This window comes from Rosa chinensis, chromosome 5 (assembly GCF_002994745.2).
Source record: "Rosa chinensis cultivar Old Blush chromosome 5, RchiOBHm-V2, whole genome shotgun sequence".
Classification (NCBI taxonomy): Eukaryota; Viridiplantae; Streptophyta; class Magnoliopsida; order Rosales; family Rosaceae; genus Rosa; species Rosa chinensis.
In genome coordinates this window covers 1,873,896-1,899,360 of record NC_037092.1, presented here as the reverse complement: position 1 = coordinate 1,899,360, position 25,465 = coordinate 1,873,896, and the positions used below count along the sequence as shown (strand labels likewise).

General features: G+C 39.1%; 2 protein-coding genes and 1 long non-coding RNA gene across 7 annotated transcripts; 2 read left to right on the top strand and 1 right to left on the bottom strand.

The window, feature by feature from the left end:
- Positions 1-1,275: 1,275 nt before the first annotated feature.
- Positions 1,276-2,040, top strand: LOC112201706. Its single transcript, XM_024342616.1, has one exon. It carries the CDS (start codon positions 1,276-1,278, stop codon positions 2,038-2,040), a length of 765 nt encoding a protein of 254 aa, XP_024198384.1.
- LOC112202139 lies at positions 1,279-8,333 on the top strand. 5 transcript variants are annotated; one of them, XR_005800778.1, is made up of 7 exons: positions 1,281-2,221; positions 2,471-4,099; positions 4,200-4,560; positions 4,983-5,067; positions 5,537-5,641; positions 5,747-6,766; positions 6,851-7,675. XR_005800778.1 is itself a non-coding variant. In XM_040507318.1 (6 exons), exons 2-5 carry the CDS (start codon positions 3,712-3,714, stop codon positions 8,038-8,040), a joined length of 891 nt encoding a protein of 296 aa, XP_040363252.1. In that variant the 5' UTR covers positions 1,279-2,221; positions 2,471-3,711; the 3' UTR covers positions 8,041-8,080; positions 8,195-8,308. The 5 variants fall into 5 exon arrangements, 3 of the variants coding, with proteins under 3 accessions (XP_040363252.1, XP_040363251.1, XP_040363250.1); XM_040507318.1 differs by lacking the exons at positions 5,537-5,641; positions 5,747-6,766; positions 6,851-7,675 and adding exons at positions 7,984-8,080; positions 8,195-8,308 and having other exon boundaries at positions 1,279-2,221; XR_005800777.1 differs by having other exon boundaries at positions 5,747-7,675.
- A 2,502-nt stretch (positions 8,334-10,835) lies between these two features.
- Positions 10,836-12,732, bottom strand: LOC121053056. Its single transcript, XR_005810594.1, has 5 exons — positions 12,546-12,732; positions 12,407-12,444; positions 11,591-12,320; positions 11,186-11,478; positions 10,836-11,068 (listed from the first exon to the last, which is right to left on the bottom strand). It is a non-coding gene; the product is annotated as an uncharacterized LOC121053056 (long non-coding RNA).
- Positions 12,733-25,465: the final 12,733 nt, after the last annotated feature.

Sequence of the window (25,465 nt, the reverse complement as noted above, 5' to 3'; positions counted from 1 at the left end):
GGCTTCATGAATCGCCGGAAACGTATCATCTCACCAGTCTGGAGGGTCATAGTTTACATCCGAATCATCAAGGTCAGGGCACATTTCTAACAAGTGGCCCCATTTGTTACAACCATAGCAATAATTTAATACTTTATGTTCTTCGCCATGGACGTCCTTCTTCTCGCAGGGAAATAGGGTACCACAGTCTGTACATATGTAATGTTTCTTCGGGCAAACTGAAGTTTTATGATCTCCAACGCTAAAACAGTACCGACAGAAAATGTGTTCTCTTTTGACTACAGGTTGAATCAAAGGGTTTCCAGCAGCTTCTGGTTCTCCTGCCTTGGTACCTCTTTGCAGTTCCATAGCTAAATTCAGGGAAAAATAATGACGAAATTAAGATTGGTTATTATATGTGCGTGTGTGTGTGTAAGAAACTTGACAAAATTGATTTTGGATTGGATGAGACATACGAGTAAAGGAGCTAGATGCTTCATAATGTTCTTGCTTGTGTTCAGCCTCACTAAGGAGCCCTAGGTTCAGATCCTGAGCAATCGAACTAGCACACACCGCGATCGTTTCTGTGTGAAAGGAAGAAATAGGACTTTAGGTTAGTACTTAGAGCATGACATCGAAGAAAGAGTAAACAATCCTAACAGTAATTCTAACGAAAAGGAAACAAACCTTTTTTCCTTCGGAACAAACGGATCAGCCCCAGAAAATTGCTGATAATCTTTCTCACGAACCCTGAAACAAAAATCGAAAGCTTACCAAGACCCTTATGGCGCATGAGGTTGCGGACAATGTTCCTGATAGTACTCATGGCTGTGTGTCTGAATGTCTGAAAGGCAACAGTTAGGGTTTGAGCGTTGGGATGAGAGCGTTAGGTTTGATATAGGTGTTTGTCATCGCTTGTTCTTGTAATAAGCCAATTAATAATAACTAATAATCAAATTAGTATGAAACCTAATCAAATTTGGATTCCTTATTTCTTTTGAAATATTTTTTTTTATCTAATCAATTAGTAGTACACTAAGAATCAAAAGAAAATCTTGGAGTGAGAAATAAAAAAAAAAACTCCAGACGTAGCCACCCTCTTCTCTCTAAACTAGGGTTAGGGTTTTTGACTACGTAGCCTCTCTCTCACGTCAATGGCAATTGATGGCTTGATGCAATGGCAGCCCGCTTGGCCTCCTCCCTAGCGTTGGCTAATGGCAAGAAACCGGTAGACCTGCATCCATCCAAAGGACTGACCTGCATCCATCCAAAGGACTGAAACAACCCGAAGCTTTCATGGTGGGAAAGCTGCTCACGGCGCGAGAATACTCCCGTCACTCTTTCCTTGGCATGTTCCGATCTGCATGGCGGATCAATGGCAGACTGAGCGTTGAAGAAGTTGGAGAAGATGACAGGGTCCTGTTCACTTTCACAGATCCCTCTGATGTGGATAGGGTTTGGAAAGGTGGACCGTGGGGCTACAACAGGGCTCCTGTAGCACTAGCGCCGTACAACGGTATCAGTCCGGCAAGCGAGATACCACTGAAGAAATCATCCTACTGGATGACGCTGCAAGGAGTACCGCCGGCGTTCAGGTCTGAGCGTATTATGCACCCGATCGGTAGTACGCTGGGAGATTTCAAGGAGTTTGATCGTCCGACTTTCCAGACCCGAGTCCTGCGCATCAGGGTCAAGATCGACTATGCCAAGCCTCTCTTGTTTTGTCGCCGCTTCTGGGTGGAAGATGAAGTTCAATTTATGGTGCAATTTCGGTACGATAAGTTGTTTGGCAGATGCGGTACCTGTGGCCTAGTTACCCACGTTGGCCTTCCTTGTTTAGGGCCGGATCTGGAAGAAGATAGTGATACACCAGTTGGAGCGGTAGCGCAGCCCACGGCCTTGGCAATGCTACCGGGACAAGAAAACCCTAATAACAATAGGGTGGTGGTAAACAATCAAACCTTGATCTTCAAGGCTCAGATACCAAATAGCATACCGAAAGCTTTGAAAGGCTCAACATCATCTTCATCGACCCCCCATTCCCTCCGAGCGACGAACTGAACACAGACCGGGTCGGATTATCGGGTGCACAATTTTTCGGGTCCTCGTCCTTACCCATCTAAACCTAACCCACCCCACACCATCGTTCTCTTAATATTTTGGGTCCTGGAATTACAATCTGAACCGCCCAAGTCCAGGTTTCTCACCCGAATTCAACACATGGCGTCGTAATCTGAAACAGGTGCGGCCTTCGCTGTAATCAACATAATCCTCTATGATTTGTCACATAAAGTTTTGATCTTTGCTCAATTTGATAAAGTCTTAGTCTTTTTGGGAATGTGGTTAATCTAGGTTGAAGAATTTAAGTGAATAGTTACTGCATTGAGATGAGTTTTTGAGAATTTGAGATACCCATTTGGCCAATTGTTTGTATGAATTGACTGTGGATCACTGATAGATGTATTGTTTGTTATGTTCTGTTATGGTTCAGGTGGAAATTAGGGCTTTTTGATTGTCAATGTTGGTGGTTTTTGGGCATTGTATGAGTTTTGGATTCAGTTGAATAGTTGAGGATCCTATGTTAAGGATCCACTGCATGATAGGCTAGTTATATCGAAAATGTCTTTGTGTTCGAATGAGCAGTCAATCGGAGTTGGGTGTATTAGTGGTCAGAAGGTTGCTGTGGATAGGGAGAACTTGAATGGACATGATGAGAGTGTTTTGAGATGCGAGGAGGAAGAGGATGAGGATGAGGATGAGGAGGAAGATGTGGATTTCAATCCTTTTCTTAAAGGAGCTGTTTCGCCAGAGGCTTCTTCGAGTCTGAGCTCCGAAGTGGAGGGTATAGATGGTGAAGCTGATGACGTCGGTGGAAACGATGGCGTTGACTCGTTGAATGTAGGTTGTGAGGGGGAGACGCGTGCTGCTGAAGATTCTGAGCATGGGGAGCAAGAAATGGTGATGCAAACTGCTGCTGCTTCTTCTGAAGATGTGTCGGAAAATGAATTAGGGAACTTTGATTCCGGAATTGAACATGTGGAAGAAAAGGATGATGGCTCAAGTTTGGGACCTGATGTTAATCATGTTACTGAAGGTCAGTTAAGTAGCAAACAAAGCAGACACCAGGACGTCCACAATAGATCTAGATGATGAGGCTGAAGATGCTATCTGTAAACGCACACGGGCCCGCTATTCCTTAGCAAGTTTCACTCTTGATGAACTTGAAACTTTTCTTCAAGAAACAGACGATGATGACAACCTCCAAAATGTTGATGATGAAGAAGAGTACAGGAAATTTCTCACCGCTGTTTTACGTGGTGGAGAAGGTGATAACTGATAACCAGTTGACTAAAGAAAATGAAAATGCTGCTGATGATGAAGATGAGGAGAATGATGCAGACTTTGAATTAGGACTAGAAGAGCTTCTTGATAGTGATGTGGATGAAAATACAAGGGGTAAAAGTATAGTGTATGAGGGAGCTGGAAGGCGACCAAAGACTTGACAGAATAGAAAGTTCCCTGCTGGGTCTAAGAAGAGTTTAGGACAGACAAAGAGGTCATTGCGTCCCCTTTTACCAGTTTTGCCACATGGACCAATTTCCACTTTTTATACTCATGACACGAGAACTTTAATACCTGGGATTGCTTCAAGCTGTATGTCTTCTACAATGGATGATCGTTCTAAAAGTGGATTCACTGCTCACCAGATAGGCCAGTTGTACCATTTGGTCCATGAACATGTGCAGCTGCTTATTCAAGTATTTTCTCTGTGTACTTGATAACTCCAGGCAACATATTGCCTCTCAGGTTCGGAGATTGATCTGTGAGATGCTCCACAAGCGTGATGAAGTACTGGCATGGAAAAATGTACCATATCCAAATATTTGCTTTTGCCCATCAATGCCAACTGAAACACCTCAATCCTACCCGATACAAAGCACTTTAGTGTCATCCCACACATCTGATGCGCATGCAGCGTCTTCTCCTTCCAATAAGCAGATGTTAGTTTCCCCAAATGTCTCTCCTTTCTGGGTGCCTTCTGTAAATGGCCCTGTGCTATCTGTCCTGGATGTAGCTCCACTTAGTTTGATTGGGAGATACATGGATGATATTGATACTGGTATGTTAAAGAATGTCTCTGGTTTTTTTTTTTTAAATTTTTTCCCTCCATGCTTTTGCTGTTTATCCTTATAATATCTACCATCAATTTGTTTTGACAGCTGTCCAGGGGAATCGATGGCGTTTCAAGGAAACTATTTCTGATATTTGCCTTGAAAAAGAGCCTTTGTTTCCCCTTCCTAACTTCCCATCATGTGCTCAAGCCTGTGAAGTTGTAAGTGGGATGGGTTCCTCAGCTGTCAATGTGGTTCCATCTTCACCTAGTCAACCACCAAAGAAGTCACTGGCTACAGCAATTGTTGAAAGTACCAAGAAGCGATCAAGTGCTTTAGTCCCAAGGGAAATCGCAAACTTGGCCCAGAGATTTTATCCTCTGTTTAATCCAGCATTATATCCCCATAAGCCACCCCGCGCCCCCCTGCAGCTGTCACATCGGGTGCTTTACACTGATGCAGAAGATGAGTGAGTTGCATGCTTTCTTCCTTATTGAGTTGGGGGCTTACGCTGAGTTGTTTTATGTGTGTGAATTGAGTTTATCTGTTGGGGTGCATTACAGTTTAAAGTTGTATAAGAAGACAACTTGAATTTGAATCTTGAAATCAAAGTTAAATAGTTCAGTCTAGATACTAGTAATTCTTAAAGCTTTGAATCAGATCATATGCTATTTGAATAAGGATCATTTGAAGTATATTTTACAAAGGGTTGTGTTGGTCATTTATGTAGTCTGGATGGTTTTTGCATTCGTATCTGTGACTGCATTTTGCTTCTTATCATATGAGTTACAATTGCGATTAATACTCAACAACAATCTACAGTCTTTATTTATTTTTGTTTACGGGGCACCTTTATGATGATTCATTTTTTTATTTGGAAATACAATGCAGGTTATTAGCATTGGGGTTAATGGAATATAATACTGATTGGAAGGCAATCCAACAACGTTTTCTTCCTTGCAAATCTAAGCACCAGGTAATCTTTTTCTACACTCTTAGTGGACACAATATTTTCTGGTAACTTTTAAGCTGCTGATGCTTCATTACTTCCTCTGCTAATGAACAGTTGAACCACATGTTTTGGTAAAGAAAACGCTATAGTCAAAGCATTTACACTATCCTTTGCATTCTTATTTTTTTGAAAACAATAACTCATATGTGGCTACCTAGGTCATTAAACTTTCAATAGAATTACATACAACTCTACCAATCCGGAGCAAGTGCCCAACTAAAAAGCAAATAAGTCCAAAATCTTAGGCTGTTCCTATGTGAACTTGGATTGGAGCGAGTGTCATGCCACAGAGAATCAATTTTGTGTGCTCAAAACATCTACGTATTGCTGTTCTTTCTTTTTCGTGACCCAGTCAGGGCAGCCTTAGCTTTCGCCCATTCATTTAATGAAGCAGCACTTCTCACAAATAAGCAGGTTTTACCTTTGTCAACAGTGCCTGTAGATGCTTGCTTTGGTGTCAAATCACATATTTTCCCCAGATCTGGAGCATTGTCATTGCCAGCAATAATCTGTTGATTCTCTTTAGGAGTACTCCGTGGTAAATCATCCCCCTCCTTTCCATTTATCCCCAAAGAAGAGGATTCACCTCTAGTAAGTTTATTCTTATCTTGCTTTACTGTTTCCTTGCGCTTGCTGCCAAAAGAGCTCATGACATCTACACCTCTGGGCTTTTGGAACCCTTGTTGCTTGAAAGAGATACCAGCTGGTAGAACTTGTGTTATGCTGAAAGAGCTTCCAGTATTGTCATTAATCAATTGTGTCCAGGACGATTTCTGGCGCCATGAAGCTCCTCTACCTGACTTAGTTGAGTTTGATAGTGCATTTTGAGGTTGATGATCCGCATTCTCCTCCACCGGTTCCATCTCACAGAGCTGGCCTTCCAAGTTTCCATCCCTTGCCAAGTCCTGGTTTTTGCTGTCAGAATGGGGCACTTCAAAAGCACCAGAACCAGAGTTTGGCTGGGTCTGTTCAGTTACACTCCCAGTATTCTCATCAGTCAATTGTGTCAGAGATAATTCCTGATGCCATGAAGGAACTCTACCCGACTCATATGAGTCAGATACCGACTTGGTAGGTTTATGCTCTGATCTTCCCTTAAGTGGTTCCATCTCAAACAGCAGTTCTTCTGAGTTTCCGTCACTTGCCAGGTCCTCAGACTGGTGCACATCGGAACTGCCAGATTTGGGCTCGATTTGGTCACTAGAAGAAGATCTGCTTGTCAGTATATGTGAGACACTGAACCCACTGTTGTCCCTATGACCGACAAGTTGTCTCCATGAACATTTCTGAGACCATGAAACCGGGGCAGTGGATTGTTGGACACCCAGCTCTGGTTTATCTGGTTGAGATTTAGAATCGGTCTTTGAGCCAGGGATATCAGGCTCCAATTCTATTTCATTGTAATTCTTGTTGAGAAGGGATTTCCTCTTTTTGTTAGGAGGTCCATTAATCTTACTGCACACCTGTGTTCCGCTGGATCTCAATTCCTCCAAGGCCGATACTATGTTTTCTTCATGTTTACTTGACACAATATTAATTATGAGGTCGTCTTCCTCAGCTTCCGCTTCAGTAGGAAGATGAAGCTCACGATGTTGTTGACTAGGCAGAGGGGAGGCGGTAGTATTGTGATCAGCATCATCAGAAACATGTTCCAATTCCTTTTGTAAGAGCTTGTCCATTACTTTATTCATTATGCTAAGCTCTTTGTCATTGATAACATGGTCAGGTAATTGGTTTTGTTGATCAGGAGAAGGGTCAGAAACAGCATGCTCTTCACAGTCACAGAAATGAAGGGGGAGAGAAGGAACTTGAACACGTTGGAAACTGTATTTGTGCTTGCCAGTTCCACTAAAGGGCAAAGCTTTCACGGTTCTTAGAGCAGGAAAGAATAAGCGAAGCTGCTTGGTGCTGTGTTGTGAAGCAGTTTTAGCTTCTTGGGTGGTGTGCTGCTTAATTTCAGCAGCAAGTTGAGCATTTCCTTGTTCAGCCCATTCTCGTCTCAAACGAACAAGATAATGTTCTTTAGCCTTGTGGAGCTTCAGCTTCATGCCCTTCCAAACGCACCCATTATACGTGGCGAAGAGCTTGGAGAGGGACTTGTCTGAGCAAGGCAGAAAGTCGACGTAAGTAAAGCTATGGCCTTTGGTTCTGATTATATCGATTCCGTCGATGCTTCCTCCAACTCCGGTGAACAGGCTTTGCAGATCGTCTTCCGTCACGCTCTCTCCCAAACCCCCCAACGAATATTCGCTCTCTTCCTTGTTGTTTCACTTCCATTTCAACAGATTCTTTCTCACGAGTCACTTCTCTCCTCTCTTGCATTCTTATTACCACATGCTAAGTTCCTAACTATTCAAGATGCAGAAGTATTATACATTGTAGCCTTCCATTCCGCAGGTTTCTAGGCTATGTGATGCAAGTCAGAACTGCAGCTTGTTCTTGCTGTTTGTCTCTGCATTGCTCATTCTTGTTTTTGCTAACACATAGAGAAGCCACATATTTTTGCCAAAATGAAGTTAAAATACTGGAGTTTATTATGTTTAACCGTAAAATGCTGGAGTACTTAGTAGTAGTTACTTCGTTGTTGTGAATTGGATTATCTGCTTGTTTGTTTATTATCATGAATGTTTGTGAATTTATATGTAGGACATGGCTCAATTTGGAATTTTTCCGTTGTTTACATTACTCTAGCTGATGGAGTTTTCATGTGGTCAATGTGATTACAACTCACGATTATTTAGCATCCATTGCTCTTTTTTGTGGTTCTGTCTTATTTCTATTTGTATATGGTGGCATGAATCGTGCTATGGTTTGGCATCAGTGTGGTGGTTCAGCAAGAATGACCTATTGTATCTGACATGAAAGCTGCTTCTGTTACAGATTTTTGTCAGGCAGAAAAATCGTTGCTCATCAAGGACACCAGAAACCTTTATATGAAGGATTTATTATTTTTCTTTCCGTTGGTGATTCATATTAGGTAGATGGTTATCATATCTGGAATGAATAAATATGTTCTCACCTTCCACATGTTTCTCTAAACATTTAGAATGGAGAATTTATTATTTTTCTTTCCGTTGTGAGCACATGGCAGCCTAAAGCTCTTCTTAGCTCCTGGCCGGAATGTCTTCTTAAGGACTTCCATCGAACACATGGCCGGTGAACTACTTACATGTACATGCAATTCAAGTTCATATCGGAAGAGGCTAGGCCTATAAGACATTGTTTCTTGGACAACAATGATCGTTTTCCTCCTTGGTCCAAAGCTCAGAAGTGGAGTCCCGTATAGCTTTGATATGATATCTAGTTTGTCTATAACTCGATCTGTATAATGTCATATTTCTTCCACAGTACATAGTGTTCGACAAAGGAGGGTAGGTTTGGTTGAACTATTATATAATATAACAAAAGCATAATGGTTACACTGATACCGTCCCAGTCCTCTAAGATGATATGTAAGTCTGTAAGAACTTAAAGCACAATAGAACAACCAGAAAGTTCATGGAGCTGCATGCACAGCTTGCAATATCACAGTTTCTACTTGCTGATGGTGCCATCCAAGTCAAGGAATCATTCAAGTCGGAAATATCTTCTGCCTTTGTTGGAGGATTTGACAATAGGATCATCATGAGCTCTCTGATCTTACACAATGGTGACGAGAAGGTCTCTCTTAAACTTTGGGGACAAATTAGAACCTTAGAATCATGAACATAGAGAGTTATATTGTCGGAGCCATCAAATGCTTTAAAGAATCTCTCAATGTTAGAAAATGTGATTCTCCATAAAAAATGTCCCAAAGTAAGTGACGGTTGTCCTTAATTATGGACATTTCAAAGACACTTTGGATTTTAGAAAACCATGAAACTTCAAATGAAGAAGATATAGATAGTGGCCTTCAGACTCTCATGGCATCCATGCAAGTTTTTCGAGGTGCTGAGCATGGATGTTGATATATTTCAAGTTGAAGCATTCATTCAAAATCATACTCTTGAGCTGGAATTTTGACGAAAATGTAAAGTATTCAAGATACACAGCTTCGTCCACCTTAATAAGATGAGCATTGCAATTCGTAGCTTTCAAAGATTGGAGACTAGAACTTGAAAAATGAAATGCCAAGTCTTCAAAGTAACATGAAGTTAATGACAGACATTCGATGGAAGGGCACTCCCAAATTAAGCCCAGAAGAGCCCGGTAGTTGAAGTATACATTTTTCAGGGACATGTTTCTCAAAGAAGGAAGAACTCTTGTATCTGTAAGCTCAGGACTGTACATGTTTTGTATTCTCACAAACTCCAAATTCAAAGTAGTTATGGATTTTGCATTAAGAAAACTATTTGCGATATGCAATAGTAAAATTCCAACCGTTTATGCCAAGCAATTTCAAGGCTAAGATCTACCTCCTTGACGCTTCTCTCAAATGCAAAACTCAACCACTTATCTACGATAGAAGAATCTCTAAATAAGTATCTCCTCATGTGAAGTTTGAACTTATCCAAAACTGGTCCTGTCTTTCTCACGGAATTCCAAATACGTTTGCAAAATGTGGATGAAGTTTTTGGGTTGAACTAGTTGATGAAAAATCACGTCGTCGTCATCGGTCTTTCCAGACCCATCGAAATCTATTTCAGGGCTCAAGGACCATACACCTTCCCATTGCTTGGAAAGAAAGCTCATTCGGACAGCGGCTTTAGTGGGAAGCAATTCGAGTATTCAATGAATAACAAGGTGAGGCAAAGAAGGCCTCATTGTGTTGACGTCAAAGACGGCCTTTATTTCGTCTTGCTTTGAGGAGCTCTTCATCCGTTTCCGGCTTGTTTCTCCTTGTGACATGACCACGTTAAACATGTTTGTTAAACTTTTATGTCAATGTTAATTATTTGAAGGCTTGGCAGGAGTCGTATTTATATAGATCAACTGTACTCACAGTTCTTTAAGGACTAGAAAACCTCAACTCACTGAGATGATCTTCTTGTTCGTTTAGGGTTTATCATCTCCCCTCTTAATTTGGAGGACAATTCCTCCACATTCACCCTTTCTCCAATTTGTCAAACATTAATGACACGAGTATTACTAAAAAAAAAAAAAAACGCTCAGCTTTAGTTTTGGAAGTTAACTTACCTCATCCACCATTATTCTCATCCGTTCTACCAGACCTACAATTCTTCACCCAACCTTGTAACTTCTCAAATATGAGCTCTCGGTAGGCCGCACAATGGGTAATTCTAACGACAGAGCTTGGAGTAGACGTAATTTTCTCAAATCCTATGATCATTGTCTACTTTGGCTTACGATTAAAATTTTGCATTCGTTGGCAACTGGGATGAATGTCATGGTTGTAAACGGATAAACATCAAAGCACAAGGAATTGGAATTGATTGAAACTTTGCATTCACTTGGAACTGGGAAAATGCTAAGGCCAACATCTAGAGTAGTGGATAAAGGAAGCGAAAGATTTGGGTCAGAGGAAATGCAATTGGATTGTTGGTGCAGAGAAGAAAGGGTTGGAGACTTGGAGCAAATAGGAGGATATCGATCTCTCATCAGACCTAATATCAAATGGGAATCATGAGACAGGTGGATGACGTCAGTTGGGTACTCATCAATATGAGAATTTCCATTGAAAATTTGGCACAACCAAATTTTTTTTTTTTTTTTTTTTGAAGGGACGACCAAAAGTTGGTCAATTTGCTAATGTTGACCAATGGAAATTATCTTATTTGCTTTGGGTTATTCAATAGTAGAGGGAATTTGAGCAAAAAAAAAAAAAACAATAGTAGAGGCAATGAAATGTGTGACCCAGGTACAGATGGACCGCAAGGCATGCATAGCAAGTTCACCGTTAATACCCGTATGTGAACTTGTGATTTTTGTCATGCTCGCACTATTTGGAAGCCAGAATCGTGTAATACTTGTTAAACAGTTTCTCCTCCAAACAGCACTCCACAAGAACTTGCATTGTTTCTCTGTCCTGTACATGGAACACAGACAGATAAGTTTTGCAAGACAAGAGACAATGCCAGGAAAGAGAGAAAGAAAGAAAGAAAGAAAGAAAAGCTACATCATAATGAAATTAGGTGGCACCTACCTGCTTTCCATGTAAATCCAATCCCAAAAGCTTCTCAAATGCATCAATGTAATCCTCCCCGCTCATAATTATACAAAACATTGCCTTTCTAGCATCTGTGTTCATTCTCTGTGCAGCAGCGAGTTGCAAAAGTTTTCTGGGCTTCAAGAACTTCTTTGTCTATGTGTTGGCAACCTCTTCGACATTGTCTACTGTTGAAGCAATATCCCCAGATAACCACACTGGCCCTTCTTATTAGGATCAAGAAGTTTGCTCCAATTGAGTCCTCTTATTAAAATGTCTTCTACCCGTAACTGAAAATAAATCATCAAGAAACATACAGTCTATGAAAACCTGACAACAGACTATAAGACTAAAGGTTTGATGTTTGTTTTTAAAAAATGGATTGGTTGTGAAAAATGGTACTGTATCTGTTCTTGCTTAGTATTCTGAAGCATCTCCTTTCCTGATGACTAAGATGGAACAGAGAGATACTATGCAGCCTCTCAACTTGCAGAGTATAAATCTACAATCAGCATGCGCTTACATTAGTACTTCTAACTAATTGAAACGACCTATTTCCTAATGAAGCTATGTGGCAGATTGCTGCAATATTAGACTGTCAGACAGGAAATACTCTAATGTGTTGGTGCCCTTTCTATCATCTGTCTAAGAGTAAGTTCTGGACTAAACCCCATTAGATAAAAGCTAATTTGCTCGTATATTGTTGTAACATCAACTTTATGTTGGTGAGCATTCTCAGCAGATATTCCGATATGCTAACATAATCAATGGACGGAGAGTTTGTTCCTCTTTAATCAGACCTCATGAAACCAACAGTTAAATTGCAAGTATTTTAGAACCACAAATCCTGTCAAGCAGACAAACCCAAATTTTCAAAACAATATAGTACCATTGAACACAAATCAAGTTTGGCTAGAATTAAGCTGTTTCCAATGTCAAACACATCAAATTTAGAAATCATAAACGGTATTTCAGCTCAAATTTTCATTAATCAAAATATGTAGACCTGTCAATTTAATAGGATCAAGGAAAAGATGGATAGAAAAAGAAAGAGACATGTCAACATTAATGCCTGGGCATCACAATGCCTGCATAAACAACAGTGAAGCCAAATATTGAATCCGACAGCCCCCTGATTACAGTCATGAAGTGAATATCAGTTGATTGATTAAATTCTGACCCAAATGCAGGTGCAACCAAAGGAGAATTGGTGCATACCTTTCAAGGCCAAGCGTTGTTGCAGTGGCCACCATTGCCTACATACAGAGAAAAACAGCAACAAAAGCAATTATCGGCATGAGGGTATGACCAATCATTTACATAATTGGATTGGATTACAAAATTAAGAATAGCTTACAGAGGAATGCGAAGGGTTGACTTGAATTCAAACTCTTTGCCATACAGAATTACATTAGTGGAAGGCTTGGAACACCAGGTGCAGCTGCAACCAAAACCTTCATAAAAACAAACAGATGCCCAAGATTTGTTTCAGTTACCATATATACCATCAATACAAGCCTAACAACAATGGAATTTTTATTTATTTATTTTTTTTTTTTTGACTGGAGAAATTCATTAAGGGACAAGCCCAAAGATCCCAAGAAACAAGGCCCAAAGTACAAACTAACATAACAAAGGGTAGTAGTTCGACACTGAACCAGGAAACAGAGAGAGCAACAGACAAAAGCTTAAATAGAAACCCAGCAGAGCTAGGAGGAAGCTGTGACGGTGGGCAAGGGAGGCCATCAGTCTTCAGAACTCGAAGCAAGGATGGTGGTACGGGATGTGAACAAAAGTTCGATATTTTAACCAAGTATGCCGTACGCATTGAACAGAAAGTGGTCTTCTCAATTTTCATGTAACCTTCCGATTCCATCCAAATTTTTTCTGTTTGAAATATGCGACAACAATCATGGAACTGAATTTGGATCGAAACCGTATATTTACTCCGCACTATATTAGATTTATTGCTTGATTGGTCTGCATGTTGGTTTTTACTGTAAATCAAACTACCCCTGATTGTTCTGCATCACTATAACTGGGCTGTTCTGCATTTTCAGCTAAAAGCCGACTCTTGCCATGAGGAGTCTCTTAAACTTCGTTGCACTAGGTGCATGGTTTTCAAGATGTAGATAGATGCATGTATGTATAACTTTGAGCAATACAAGATCTGCTATTTCTATCAAGTTAAAACAACTGTCTTTTATGATCTTCACTAAGCCAAACTACTGTTTCATACTATCCCAAATATATATAGAGCAAATCCAGGTTAAGATGAAGTGGTCATCGAGTTCCCTTCTGTAATTTCTGCAGATAAACTATGCAAATAATTTGGTTGTCAATTTTCAGTTTCTGTCTGCCTCACTTTCTTTTTTTGAATGATTTGTTTTGCAGTGGTACATGCTACTCATTAATAAATAAATAAAATTGAGGTGTGTGATAATTGACCAGCTCAAACGGTCTGTGATGATAGGTTAAGTTTGATAAACCACAAACGGTTGGAACTGAACTGTCGTTATTATTTTGATTTTGTATTCTTAGGTTGTTTACTTTAGTATCATCATATTTGTTTGCTGTAGTTTATTTTCCCCATTTCTCAGCCATCAGATTTCAAAAATCCTATGAGTACTTTCCAGGCCTGAAAAATCCTTGCTGAGATCCTATTTTTGTTTCATATCATTATCTAATTCAATGGTTATAGGAAATGAATTCCAATCTCGCATCTTTAATTACTGATAAAACTAGATTGCCTAAAATTTTTGCTTCTATATTCATCAGATCCCTACAATCTTTCTCACCATTTCATCTTTTCCGCAAATTTTCCTATATGAATGATATAATTTGCTTTGCATTTCTTTTGTATTTGGAGCAATCACACCTTTATAGCTTATGACTTCATAATAAATTATATGGCATTTTCAGGTTATTTATAGCCTTATTCCAGGTCTTCAGAATGCCTTCTTAATTGTACTGGTAACAGCTCTTGGCTGCCTATTGTATCTGTATAAGCACATATTCTAATCGGATGTGTGTGTTTGTGTCTGTATGTATATGTTCTGCTTTTTTTTACTTGACAGAGATGTTCCTATCCTTCGGTTTTGAATCATGTCTGTATCATATCTACTCAGTTAAGATTGTGAGTTACTAACTATTTTTGTATCAATGTCCTAGCTTCTGGAGAGACATCTTGCACAAAGAACCAGTGCGATTTTCTTTTTGATAGTGAATCTACAAGACTCTCCTCATTTTGATACCAGTTGTCACACTAATTGAGTCTTATTACTTTGTTTCAGGTGCAGTAGCAGGAAATGGAGAAGTTTCTGGTAATGATGATTTATCAGTTTTTGGTACGTAAGAAACTTTCTTGGTAACAGCTCTGATCCATGGTAGTGCATGTAAAATGATTGCAGATAGATACAAACCTTGCATTCACCCGGATGAACATGATGTGCGTGTATTCACACTCGATTGAACATTTGATAAGGATTCTTCACAAACCTTGCATTTGGGAAGACTAAAATATGATACCTTTTCGTTTGAGCATTCATTATGTATTCTTTTTATGAGTCATGTTTGTCCTATGTATAAGTTTATTGAAATTTTATATGAAGCTGTGTGAACACTTTCATGAGTCACAATATTTGTTCAAATTTGTCCTCTTTATAAGTTTACTGAGATCTTATCAAGTTACACAAAGATAATGTATGAATAAGAGCATCATTTGATGTTATAATGTTATAGTTCTAAGATATTAGAGAAAATTAAATGATTGATGAGGAATCCTCACAAATCTTGCATTTGAGAACCTTCTCGTTTTTTTTTCCACAAAATGTACCTCCTCGTTTGAGCATTCATTGTGTATTTTTTCATGAGTCATATTTGTTCTGTTTATAACTTTATTGAAATTTTAGATGAAGTTGATCGAACCTACACATTAGATGGAAAAACAATCATCATTGAAACTCGACGTATTTGCTCATACACAAACTGAAAAAACTGTTCATCTTCCCTAAAACGGTAAAACCTCCTCACTTCTCTAAAAGAAGCAAAAACAAATCCTCCATGCTTTGTTGTCCTGAGCCCTAAACCCGAACCCTCAAGTAACATAAATTGAAATCTTATTTTCCTCGCAGGTTAGTAATATTCCTTCTTCTTATTTACATTGTTCTGAAAATTGGTACTGTAAAATTGGGGAAAGAATGGTTCTTGATTTGGTTGAGCTTTAGTTTCTTAGTTCATTCATATCCTGCTTTATCTATAATCTCATTGTGTATCAAATTTTGTGTCGAATTTGTTGAGCTGACTGCCCTCTTATGTCGGTGACTGATGCCCAAGTACAAGTCAATTTTCTGTGTAGACATGGTGGTGTGCATATGAATATATAAGAGTTTTGATTGGCATTGGGATCAATTGTTAGTTGCTAAGCGGTTTTTTCAATCTAAAATGCTTAATGCCTGGGGAATGCTAAATCAAATGATTGATATGAAAATTGAAGAGGAGAAAAATTGCAGGCACCTTTTGTTTCTCTAGACATGGACTTGTTTGTAACTTTCACTGATCAAAAGGCTGTAATTTAAGTGGAACGCACAAAGTTGCAGTCAGTTGCGAGTGGTCTTTTGACACCTTTTGAAGGGTTGTGTTTTCTCGGAATTAGGTGTATAGGTTCATACACTCGTTTTGTAAATGGAATTAGGTGTCGAATTTGTTATAGCAATTAGCCAATTTTATGACTAGCTCTTGTCTTTATCATGAAATTCATTTTCCATGAATGAACATGTGCCAAAATTATATTGTTAACATCTTGCAAATGTTTAAAAACTCCAGCACTTTACCTCCTTGCAACAATTTCCTTGTCTACACATAAATGAAACTGCTTGTATTTAAAAGTTTCATTGTTGTTTTTAGATGGTGCGCAAAGGGACAACCAATTTTGGTTTTATATATGAGTGAGGTGTAGTACTAGGAGGGGATTCCAGAATCAGCGTTTATCATACAGGTAACAACGTTGTATACGATTAGGCCGGCAAGAGAATTATCAGGAGTTTATGATTTTTTGTTTTGTTTAATTTGATTGAGTTTATGATCTTATATGTTATTAACTGTATATACAGATCGAGATGACTTCAACAAAATCAGAAGGATTAGAGGTAACTTTCAAGGAAGGATTTACTGTACGCTCTCCAGTTCAGTTGACCCATGGCTTGGCTTGTACCACCACTTGAATCAAACGGTAAAAAGCAAACTATATGTATATCATGTATATATGTTGATTAATTTAATCTCACATAAAAATCTATTTAGAAAACAAATGTGACCTCAATTAAAGATGTGTTGGACCAATGCATGAGGATGAATAGAGGGCAATTAGAATACATGAAGAACGTCTTGCAAACGGAGGAAGCATTCGGAAAGTTGATTAAATTTTGTTTAGAAAACAAATGTGACTTCAATTAAAGATGTGTTGGACAAAGCTTTCGCTTTTCTACACCAATGCATGAGGATGAATAGAGGGCAATTAGAATATATGAAGAACGTCTTGCAAACGGAGGAAGCATTCAGAATGTTGATTAAATTCTGTTTAGAAAACAAATGTGACCTCAATTAAAAATGTGTTGGACAAAGCTTTCGCTTTTCTACACCAATGCATGAGGATGAATAGAGGGCAATTAGAATACATGAAGAAAGTCTTGCAAACGGAGGAAGCATTCGGAATGTTAGTCGGGGGCTATACACAAACTGAGGTATTCTTGAAACATATGTATTTCTTCTTTTGACAAGTGTTAACAGGCCCGGCCCTGGGAGTAGGTGGACTAGGACTAAACCTAGGGCCCCCAATCTCTATGGGTCCCGAAAGAAAAGCTAATGTTATATATAGTCCACACAAAAAATGTAAGGAAAGATAAAAAAATTAAAAAAAATAGATAGATGGGCCTCTTTATAAATATGTTTCTATTAATTAATCTTGTATGGGCTTGTTCCTTTGGTGGGTGTTTTGGATATTTTTTTAATTAAATCTCACTTAGTTTATTTTTGATGTATTATAGTATGTATTTGTTGACGTTGTTTAGCTTTTCATCTTCATCAATTTATTTGTTATCAAGTTGTTAGAATACCTGGGCTTCTCTCTAGGCTAACATAGCAAGAACGTGGCACCGCCTCTTCAGCCCTGCGAAATTGCACGCCCAGAACATTGAACTTCTCTCTGAAAATTAAGAGAGAAAAACGGTCAGTAATAAACAAACAAAACTAAAACTTCCTTTCGTGTGTGGATTGTGGATTTCTGGGTGGAATGATCGATTACCTTTCGAAGTGGGCTTTCACATCGTTGACTATGAAGGGGTAAGGAATAGCTGAATCGAAGTTCAGAAAGAGATTCTCCGGGATTCCCAGTTGAATTGAGTTGCCGTTCTCATCCCCTAGAGTATACTCCATCTTGCTTTTCCCAAACATTAGATTTGCAATAGCAAAATCACTTTGAAACAAAACATAACCCAGACCGGGCTCGATTGAAGTCATGTGCTCGATTCAAAATCCTGACCTGCATACAAAGACTCAATTATATTTACAGACCCACAGTTCTAATTCTCAACAAAACCATGCAATAAATTTTCTCATACCTTGTAAAAACCTTCTGTACTAGCTTAATCATTATTTCGTTGCCCAGCCACCTAGTAGTGAGCATCCTCTCCACGGCCGGCCTGTAACGGTCGAGCCGGAGAGTGATAGTATACGGACAGATAATACCAGTTTGCTCGTACACCAAAGAAGAGACGGGGACAAAATACATGGCAAACTGGATCGAAGAATCATGGTTAAGCATTATTATTGGCTTCTGCAGATTGATGGCTGCACTGCAGTCTGGAAAGTCGAGCAAAGCCACTCCAAGGAAATCAACATGTGAAGTTTGGTTGGGATATAGCAGGTAACGAGGTAATAGGTCAGATGTAGAAGCCCCCTTAAATTCTAGTGGCACTACTAAGTGGGTTCAGATTCACAATAGATCAGATACATTGAAGTCCTCGACATCGTCGGAGTGGTCCGACTTCTCAGCTGGTTCTTCAAAGAAAAAAAAATAATAAACAAAACTCTCAAAACCTTTGCTAGAAATCCAAAAGAAAAACTAAGTGAACAAAATAAGCGAGCACTTACTTGAAGTGTTTTGAGAAACTGCTTCGCCGGCCGATGAACTCTGTGACTTGACGTCGTCGGAGTGGTCCGACTTCTCAACTGGGTCTTCAGAAAAAATTAAACAAAACGCTCAAAACCTTCGCTAGAAATCCAAAAGAAAAACTAAGTGAACAAAATAAGCGAGCACTTACCTGAAGTCTTTTGAGAAACTGCTTCGCCGGCCGGTGAACTCTGTGACTTGACGTCATCGGAGTGGTCCGACTTCTTAGCTGGTTCTTCAAAAAAAATTAAACCAAATGCTCAAAACCTTCGATAGAAATCCAAAAGAAAAACTAAGTGAATCAAGTTACACAAACATAATGTATGAATTTGTTTCGATAAGAGCATCATTTGATGTTATAATGTTATAGTTCTAAGATATTTAAAAAAATTAAATGATTGAAGAGGAACCCTCACAAATCTTGCATCTAAGAAGAATAAAGTTCTTCTCGTTTGAGCATTCACATTCATTATGTATTTTTTTCATGGATCATGTTTGTTGATATAATCCTATTGCGTGCAAAAAAATTTTCTCATGGTGAAATAAAAACGTATAAACAAACAAACATTATTTGTTTTTGTTTTTGTGATGACCGCACCGCCGTCTGAAAAATCGAACAAAGGCACTCCAAGGGTAGTCAGCAAGCGAGATTTGGCTATGTAATACCCCGAAAAATCTAAATTAAATTCCGTGGATTTTTAGAATTGATTTTACGGTAATAGGAGCGAGTACGAAGTTTGGAGAAGTTGTGGAAGTAGTTCGAACGATTTTATTTTCGAAATCGAACGTTATTTAGGGGAATCTCAAAAAGTGACTTTTTATACGTATGGAATTTGGGAAAACTTCCTTCATGAAAGTTGTAGAACTCGTCGATACGATCGCGTGCATATGTGGAACGCAATATTCGAAGTTCGTATGAAGAAGTTATGGGTGATTGAAAATTGGGAAAATTCTATAAATATGAGAAAAATTCCAGAAATTGCAAAGAATGACAGAATTTTCAGAAAACTGAAACCAAGCCATTTTCTCTCCCGAGCCCAGATTTCGGCCTCTCTCTTCCACCGGCCATATCTCCCTCCACAGACCTCCGATCGACTTGATTCAAAAAGCAATTTCATTCACCTTGAAGTCAGTTAAAACTTCCTAGAAGACATCAAAGTGAGAAAAGAACCGTCGAATGCGCTAGGAGACCGAGAAGCTGCACAGCTCGAGCTGGAATTCGCACGAGCTGCTCTTCATTCACCGGCCGATATCTCTTTCATCCGACCTCTAATCGAGTTGATTCCAAAAGTTATTTTGCTGGGATTGAGCTAGATTAGAACTTTGTAGAAGAGATCGAAGGGAAATAACCAACGTGGTAGCCGCTACAAGTCGAAGAACACGGTGCAGTCGAGCTGGAAATCACCTCCTTTCCCCACCGTCGTTCTCACTCCTCCGGCCACCTTTTGCCGTGATTCTTGAGGGGATTCTGCACTTCTGAGGATGTAGATCATTTCCCCTAAGGTGGATTGCATCGATTTCATCTGTTGAGATCGAATTGGAACGAATTCAAAACTATGGTTCTTTGGATCCGTCGGCTTCTAAGGTAAAATTCGATCGATTGGTTCATAATCTGACTTTGGTGTAGTTATGAAAGTTTCAATTCGAGTTAAGATGAAGAACTTTCGTGTTGGGAGTTTTGTCTAATTTTGACTTTGGATGGGCGGCGGTGCCGCCACTGTGATGGTGGTTTCCGGCGACCTCCGGCCACCCCAAGGACAGTTTCTGTCCATTTTTGTGTTCTACGTGTCGATACGATCGTCTGCATATATAATTCATAATTTTTGGAGATAGTATAATTAAGTTATGAATTTTACGATTTCGATCAATTTCGATTGTTCGATTAACGATCTGTGAAGTTCCGACCGTTGGATAGTCTTTATTTTAGAATCCGACCGTTGGATCGTCGTTTAAGTTTATTTCGTATTTCGTTTACTAAGCAAAGACCGTACTTGATTATGTACTTGACGGTTTGAGTTGACGAGCGTTTGGAATATTGTTATATTTGACTTTTTAGAAGACGCAGCTGGATTAGAGGTGAGTAAACCTCACATGGTTCATATTACGAACCGAATAAATTTAATTACTTTATTTTTGTCGCAATTGTGTGAAAATATCGCAATTATGTGAAAATATTGTGGAATAAATATTTGTTTTAAATCATATGGACTTGATCAACTACGGTCCATAGGTAAGTAAAATGATTTTATTATACAAATGAATTTTACGGTTTTTATACTTGAACTATAGTTGGTATTAGTGGTCATTCCTGAGCGGATGATTACGTATATATATATATTTACGTGGAATATATATTTTGGTTGACGTGTGATTAGCATGATGAAATGATTGAGAATTGATTGGATATTATTCAAGCTATTAATCTCCCATTTAATTGTTGAATAATGAAATGTTGATCATGTGGTGTGAAAGCTATTTTATATGCCCAATTGTGAATATGTGGAAATTATTTTAAGAAGTAAAGATTTGTCTTGAAATAATATGTCTCTTTATATAGGTGTACATATACATTTATACAATCTAAAATTTATAAAGATTGTATGTTGTGAAATTGATTATGTCTGAAAAATATAATTATGAAGCCGGGTGATTACAACAACCCCGTGCTTAAGTGAATTACTGGTAAATGTGCTTCGTGGTTATGCTTCGTGGTGCTTCGTGGTTATGCTTCGTGGTTGTTAAGCTGTGGGCCCTAGTCCCTTCAGATAGTGCATTATTATACTCTTAGGAAGGGTGCTTACTTTGAGTATACATGCCTTGGTGGTGGCCTTGGTATGCTGCGGCTTACCCGTGCTTTAGGATTATGGCCCTAGCACGTGGATTTATGATTTGATACCAGTCAACCTGGTTTTCCCGTGTTTTGGTATTATGGACCCTAACACGTGGATTTATGATCTGATACCAGTTAATCTGAAAATTCACTAAAAAGACTTATGTTATGTTGATCAAATATCTATCTATGATATATTTTGAATATGTGAAGGTGTTAGTGAAATTGATCAAATATCTATCTATGATATATTTTGAATATGTGAAGGTGTTTGTGAAAAGTAAATCAAGCATGTGTTACTTTAATGTTATTTCACATATTAATGTTGCAATATTTGTTGATTGTTTACTTGAGTTATAAGAATTGTAATTTAATCAATCAACAGTTCTTTCTTGTTTACTCACAAGCTGTCAAAAGCTTACCGGGTTTTGTGTTGTTGCAATTCCCAGTACACTATTCAAATTGTGTAGCGGGTAATCTCACAGGTCAGGAGAATCAGGCAGTGATCGTGCAGTTTAGAGTACTAGTATTAGATTTACAGCAATTGTTTTGTGAGGAGAATTATACTCATTTGAGTTTTACAATTTGATTTGGTGAGAGTGTGCTGTAATAAGTAGCTCGAGGATTTGGTTTATGTAATATTAAGAGGTGTAAACTAGTGGTTGTTTCTGAGAGAAAAATTCAGAACGTTATTTGTATTGTTATTAGTCATGTTCCGGATTTGAATCCTTATTTCAAAATTCGGGGTGTGACAGGCTAGGATATAGCAGGTAACGAGGCTGTAACTCCTTAAATTCCAGTGGTAGTAGCTCAGATACATTGACATCTTCGGCGTGGTCCGAGTTGTCAGCTGATTCTTAAAAATAGTTAAACAAAACATCAAAACCTTCAATAGAAATCTAAAAGAAAAACTAAGTGAACAAAATAAGCGAGCAGCATTTGCTGGAAGTGTTTTGACAAATGGATAGGCCAGCCAGTGAACTCTAGGACGCCATGAGAGCAAGAGCGATAGAGAGAGAGAGAGGGAAGAAGCCAAAAAATGTGAGGGAATATGAATGATAACGACGTTGTCTCCTCTCATTGACACCGCTCACTGGCACTGCTATGGCTTGATGAGAATGCACATTTTCGCAGCACCCACGTAAAACCGTCTTAGAGATTTTTCTCTAGGCTCGCATAGCAACACTGTGGCACCGCCTCTTCACCCCTGGGGAATTGCATGCGAGAACATTGAACTTCTCTCCGAAAAGGCGAAAATTAAGAGAGAAAAACCGAAGGTGAGTAATAAACAAAACTAAAAATAAATAAACAATTTTCTTTCTTGTGTGGATTTTTGGGTGGAATGATTACCTTTTAAAGTGGTATTTCACATCATTGACTGTGACTGGGTAAGGATTAGTTGAGTCAAAGGCCAGAAAAAGATTTTCCGGGATTTCGTGTTGAATTGAGCTACCGATCTGATCCCCGAGAGTATACTCCATCTCATTCTTACCGAACATTAGATTTGTAACCACAAAATCACTCTGAAACAAGGTTCTAAAAAACGCTAGGCGCTAGTCAGGCGGAAGGCCGGGGACTAGCGGCTAGGCTCCTAGGCAGTTTTTTTATTTTTTATTTTTTATTTTTATAACATATAATTATATAAATAAAAATATAAAAGGTATTATAATGTTTGAAAATAGTAAAAATACTCAAAATATAGATAAAATGTTAAACAACAATGAGATAATGAGTTCTTAGAAATAAAAAAAAAATTACAAATTTGATTCTTCCAAGCCTAATCCTCAAATTCTTCTTCTCCATATCCCTCTAGTACTCCCTCCTCATCGGACTCAAACTCAAAAGTCATCTCATCTTCTTCCTCTTCATCCGATACAAAATCCTCCTCATGAAGTTCTCTAATTTCTTGAATTCTACTACTTCTCCTAGGCTCTAAGCTACTGTCAACTCCCAATCCCGATCCCTCTCCAACTACTTCACTAGTAAGATCGGAATCTACATCTTCATCACCACCATCCATAATCCATCCTTGGGTCATAGTAGCTTCACATGCTAGTAATACATCTACATTCTTCTCTTTCATTCTTCTCTTGTTGTTGATAATTTTGGCATTGAATTGGACATAGACTAAATTGTTTAATCTCGTTGTATCTAGTCTATTCCTTTTCTTTGTATGGATCTACATAAAGAAAAAAAAATTAGTATATTATGAGTTTCTAAATAATTAGTAAACTACATTACTACTTGCTTATAAACTTACAAAAATGCATAACTAAATAAGTACTTGCCCCCTCAAAAGGGCTCCAATTTCTCTCACATCCGGATGAGCTAGAGAGCTGGCCGGAGACTCGAAGAGAGACTGAGAGTCTGACGGACGAGGGAGCGGCGTTCGGCAGCGGCTTTCAGATTTCGTCGAGACTCGAGAGTTCGAGTTCAGGTTTTGACTTTTGAGTCGAGAGTTGAGTCTGAGAGATTTTAACAAATTAACAGATTTTTAAGAAAAGAAGAAGAAGAAAAAATTACAAAACGTGCCTAGTAGGGCTGGGCGTCCGGACCCAAAAAACCGAAGACCCGACCCGAACCAAGCAAAAAAGCCCCATCCGATTCGGTTTTGATATAAAAATTCTCGGTTCGGTTTAGAGCCCGACCCGAATATATTTTTTCGGTTCGGTCTCGGGCTTCACATATTTGGAGACCGAAAGCCCGATTCCTCTCCATTTTGACGATCTCAGCCTCTGTCTCTCTCAACAACTTCTCAGCCAGTCAACCCGTTCTTGGTTTCATCTGCAAATCCAGCATTGCATCCCCTTCTTTAAGCATCTTCTCTGTTCTCTCTTATCTAATCTTATCCTCTCTAGCTTCTGCCTCATCAGTTATCACACTCAGCTCCTCAGCCAAAGAAGTGTCCATCACCGCAGTTTTGAAACCATCTCAGCCAGTCAGCCCTTGTTCTTCCCCAATTTTTGAAAACCCAGCCCCATTATCAACTATTCAACCCCATACCTGTTAGCAATTTTGGCTGAAAGCCTGAAACTCCAGACTTGTTAGCAACTCCAACTTTAGATCTAGAGATCTGGGCACCTCTTCACCCAAGTCCTCGGGTCAACCCAGCCCAATCCTCGCTCCTCCTAACCAAACCCCTCTTCACTCTCCCCTCCATCCAACGCACCACCGACGAACTGCATAATGGGGATTGAGGAGGAAGGAAAAAAAAAATAAAAAAAAAATAAAAAAAAAATATATATATATATATATATGAATAGAACTGCAGAAGAAGAATAAGAAGTGTCGAAGAAGACTAGAAAAGAAAGAGGGAGGACGAAAAAAAAGAAAAAAAAGCAGAAGAATATATGAATTAATGAATAGAAGTATAGAACTACAGAAGAAGAAGAAGAAAGTGTCGAAGAAGACCAGAAAAGAAAGAAAGAGTAGAAAGTAAAAGAGGGCAGTGCCTTTTGTCTTGTTTTGTTTTATTTCTACCGCTTAGGACAAATAAATATAAATGTCGAACAAAAAATTCCCAAAGCGTCTCATACTCCAGTGGTTGGGAGCAAGGATTTGGTGCAAGAGGTCAGGAGTTCGAACCTTGCCTCTTACCAGATTGTTGTGTATTTTGCATATTGGGCCCGAAAAGCCCGCCCGAACCTATTGTTTCGGGCTCGGGCTTGGTTTTACCAAATTTCGGGCCAGACTCGACCCGAGCCCAGGCCTAGTGCCTAGGCGCCGACTGCCTAGCGCCGCCTACGCGACTTTACTCCCAGCGTCCAGCTCTCTCGACTAAGGGAGGATCGGGATGGAAATGCTGCGCCTAGGCCGCCGCCTAGGCCAATTTTTAGAACCTTGCTCTGAAATAGAATATAACACAAACCGAGCTATATCAGAGTCATGTGCTCTATATATTAAAACTCAATTATATTAATAGACGCGCAGTTTTAATTCCCAAGAAACCATGCATATTAAGTTTTCTCATACCTTAAAAAAAACTTTTTTGCACTTGCTCAATTATTATGTTCGTGCCCAGCCACCGAGAAGTGAGGATCCTCTCCATGGTTGGCATACGACGGCAGGGGCGGACCGACATAGAAGGTTGTATGGGCTTGAGCCTAGACAAGATTTTGGGCTAAAAACCCTTAGGTATATATATATCTCCCATACCCAACCCAAAGAAAAAAAAAATTTGGATAACAGCTGCTCCTCACGACCTCACCGCTCGCAGTCGCAGACTCACAGTCACTAAGTCACAGCAGGTCTGCCGTCTGCACTCAGCAACTCACACCTT

Excerpts from the sequence above, each read along its gene's own strand:
- LOC112201706 (XM_024342616.1), top strand. The coding sequence starts at position 1,276 with ATGGTGGGAAAGCTGCTCACGGCGCGAGAATACTCCCGTCACTCTTTC.
- LOC112202139 (XM_040507316.1), top strand. The coding sequence starts at position 3,712 with ATGAACATGTGCAGCTGCTTATTCAAGTATTTTCTCTGTGTACTTGAT. Across the intron at positions 4,100-4,199 it reads CATGGATGATATTGATACTG|CTGTCCAGGGGAATCGATGG; the intron begins GTATGTTAAAGA and ends TTGTTTTGACAG. Across the intron at positions 4,561-4,982 it reads TACACTGATGCAGAAGATGA|GTTATTAGCATTGGGGTTAA; the intron begins GTGAGTTGCATG and ends AATACAATGCAG.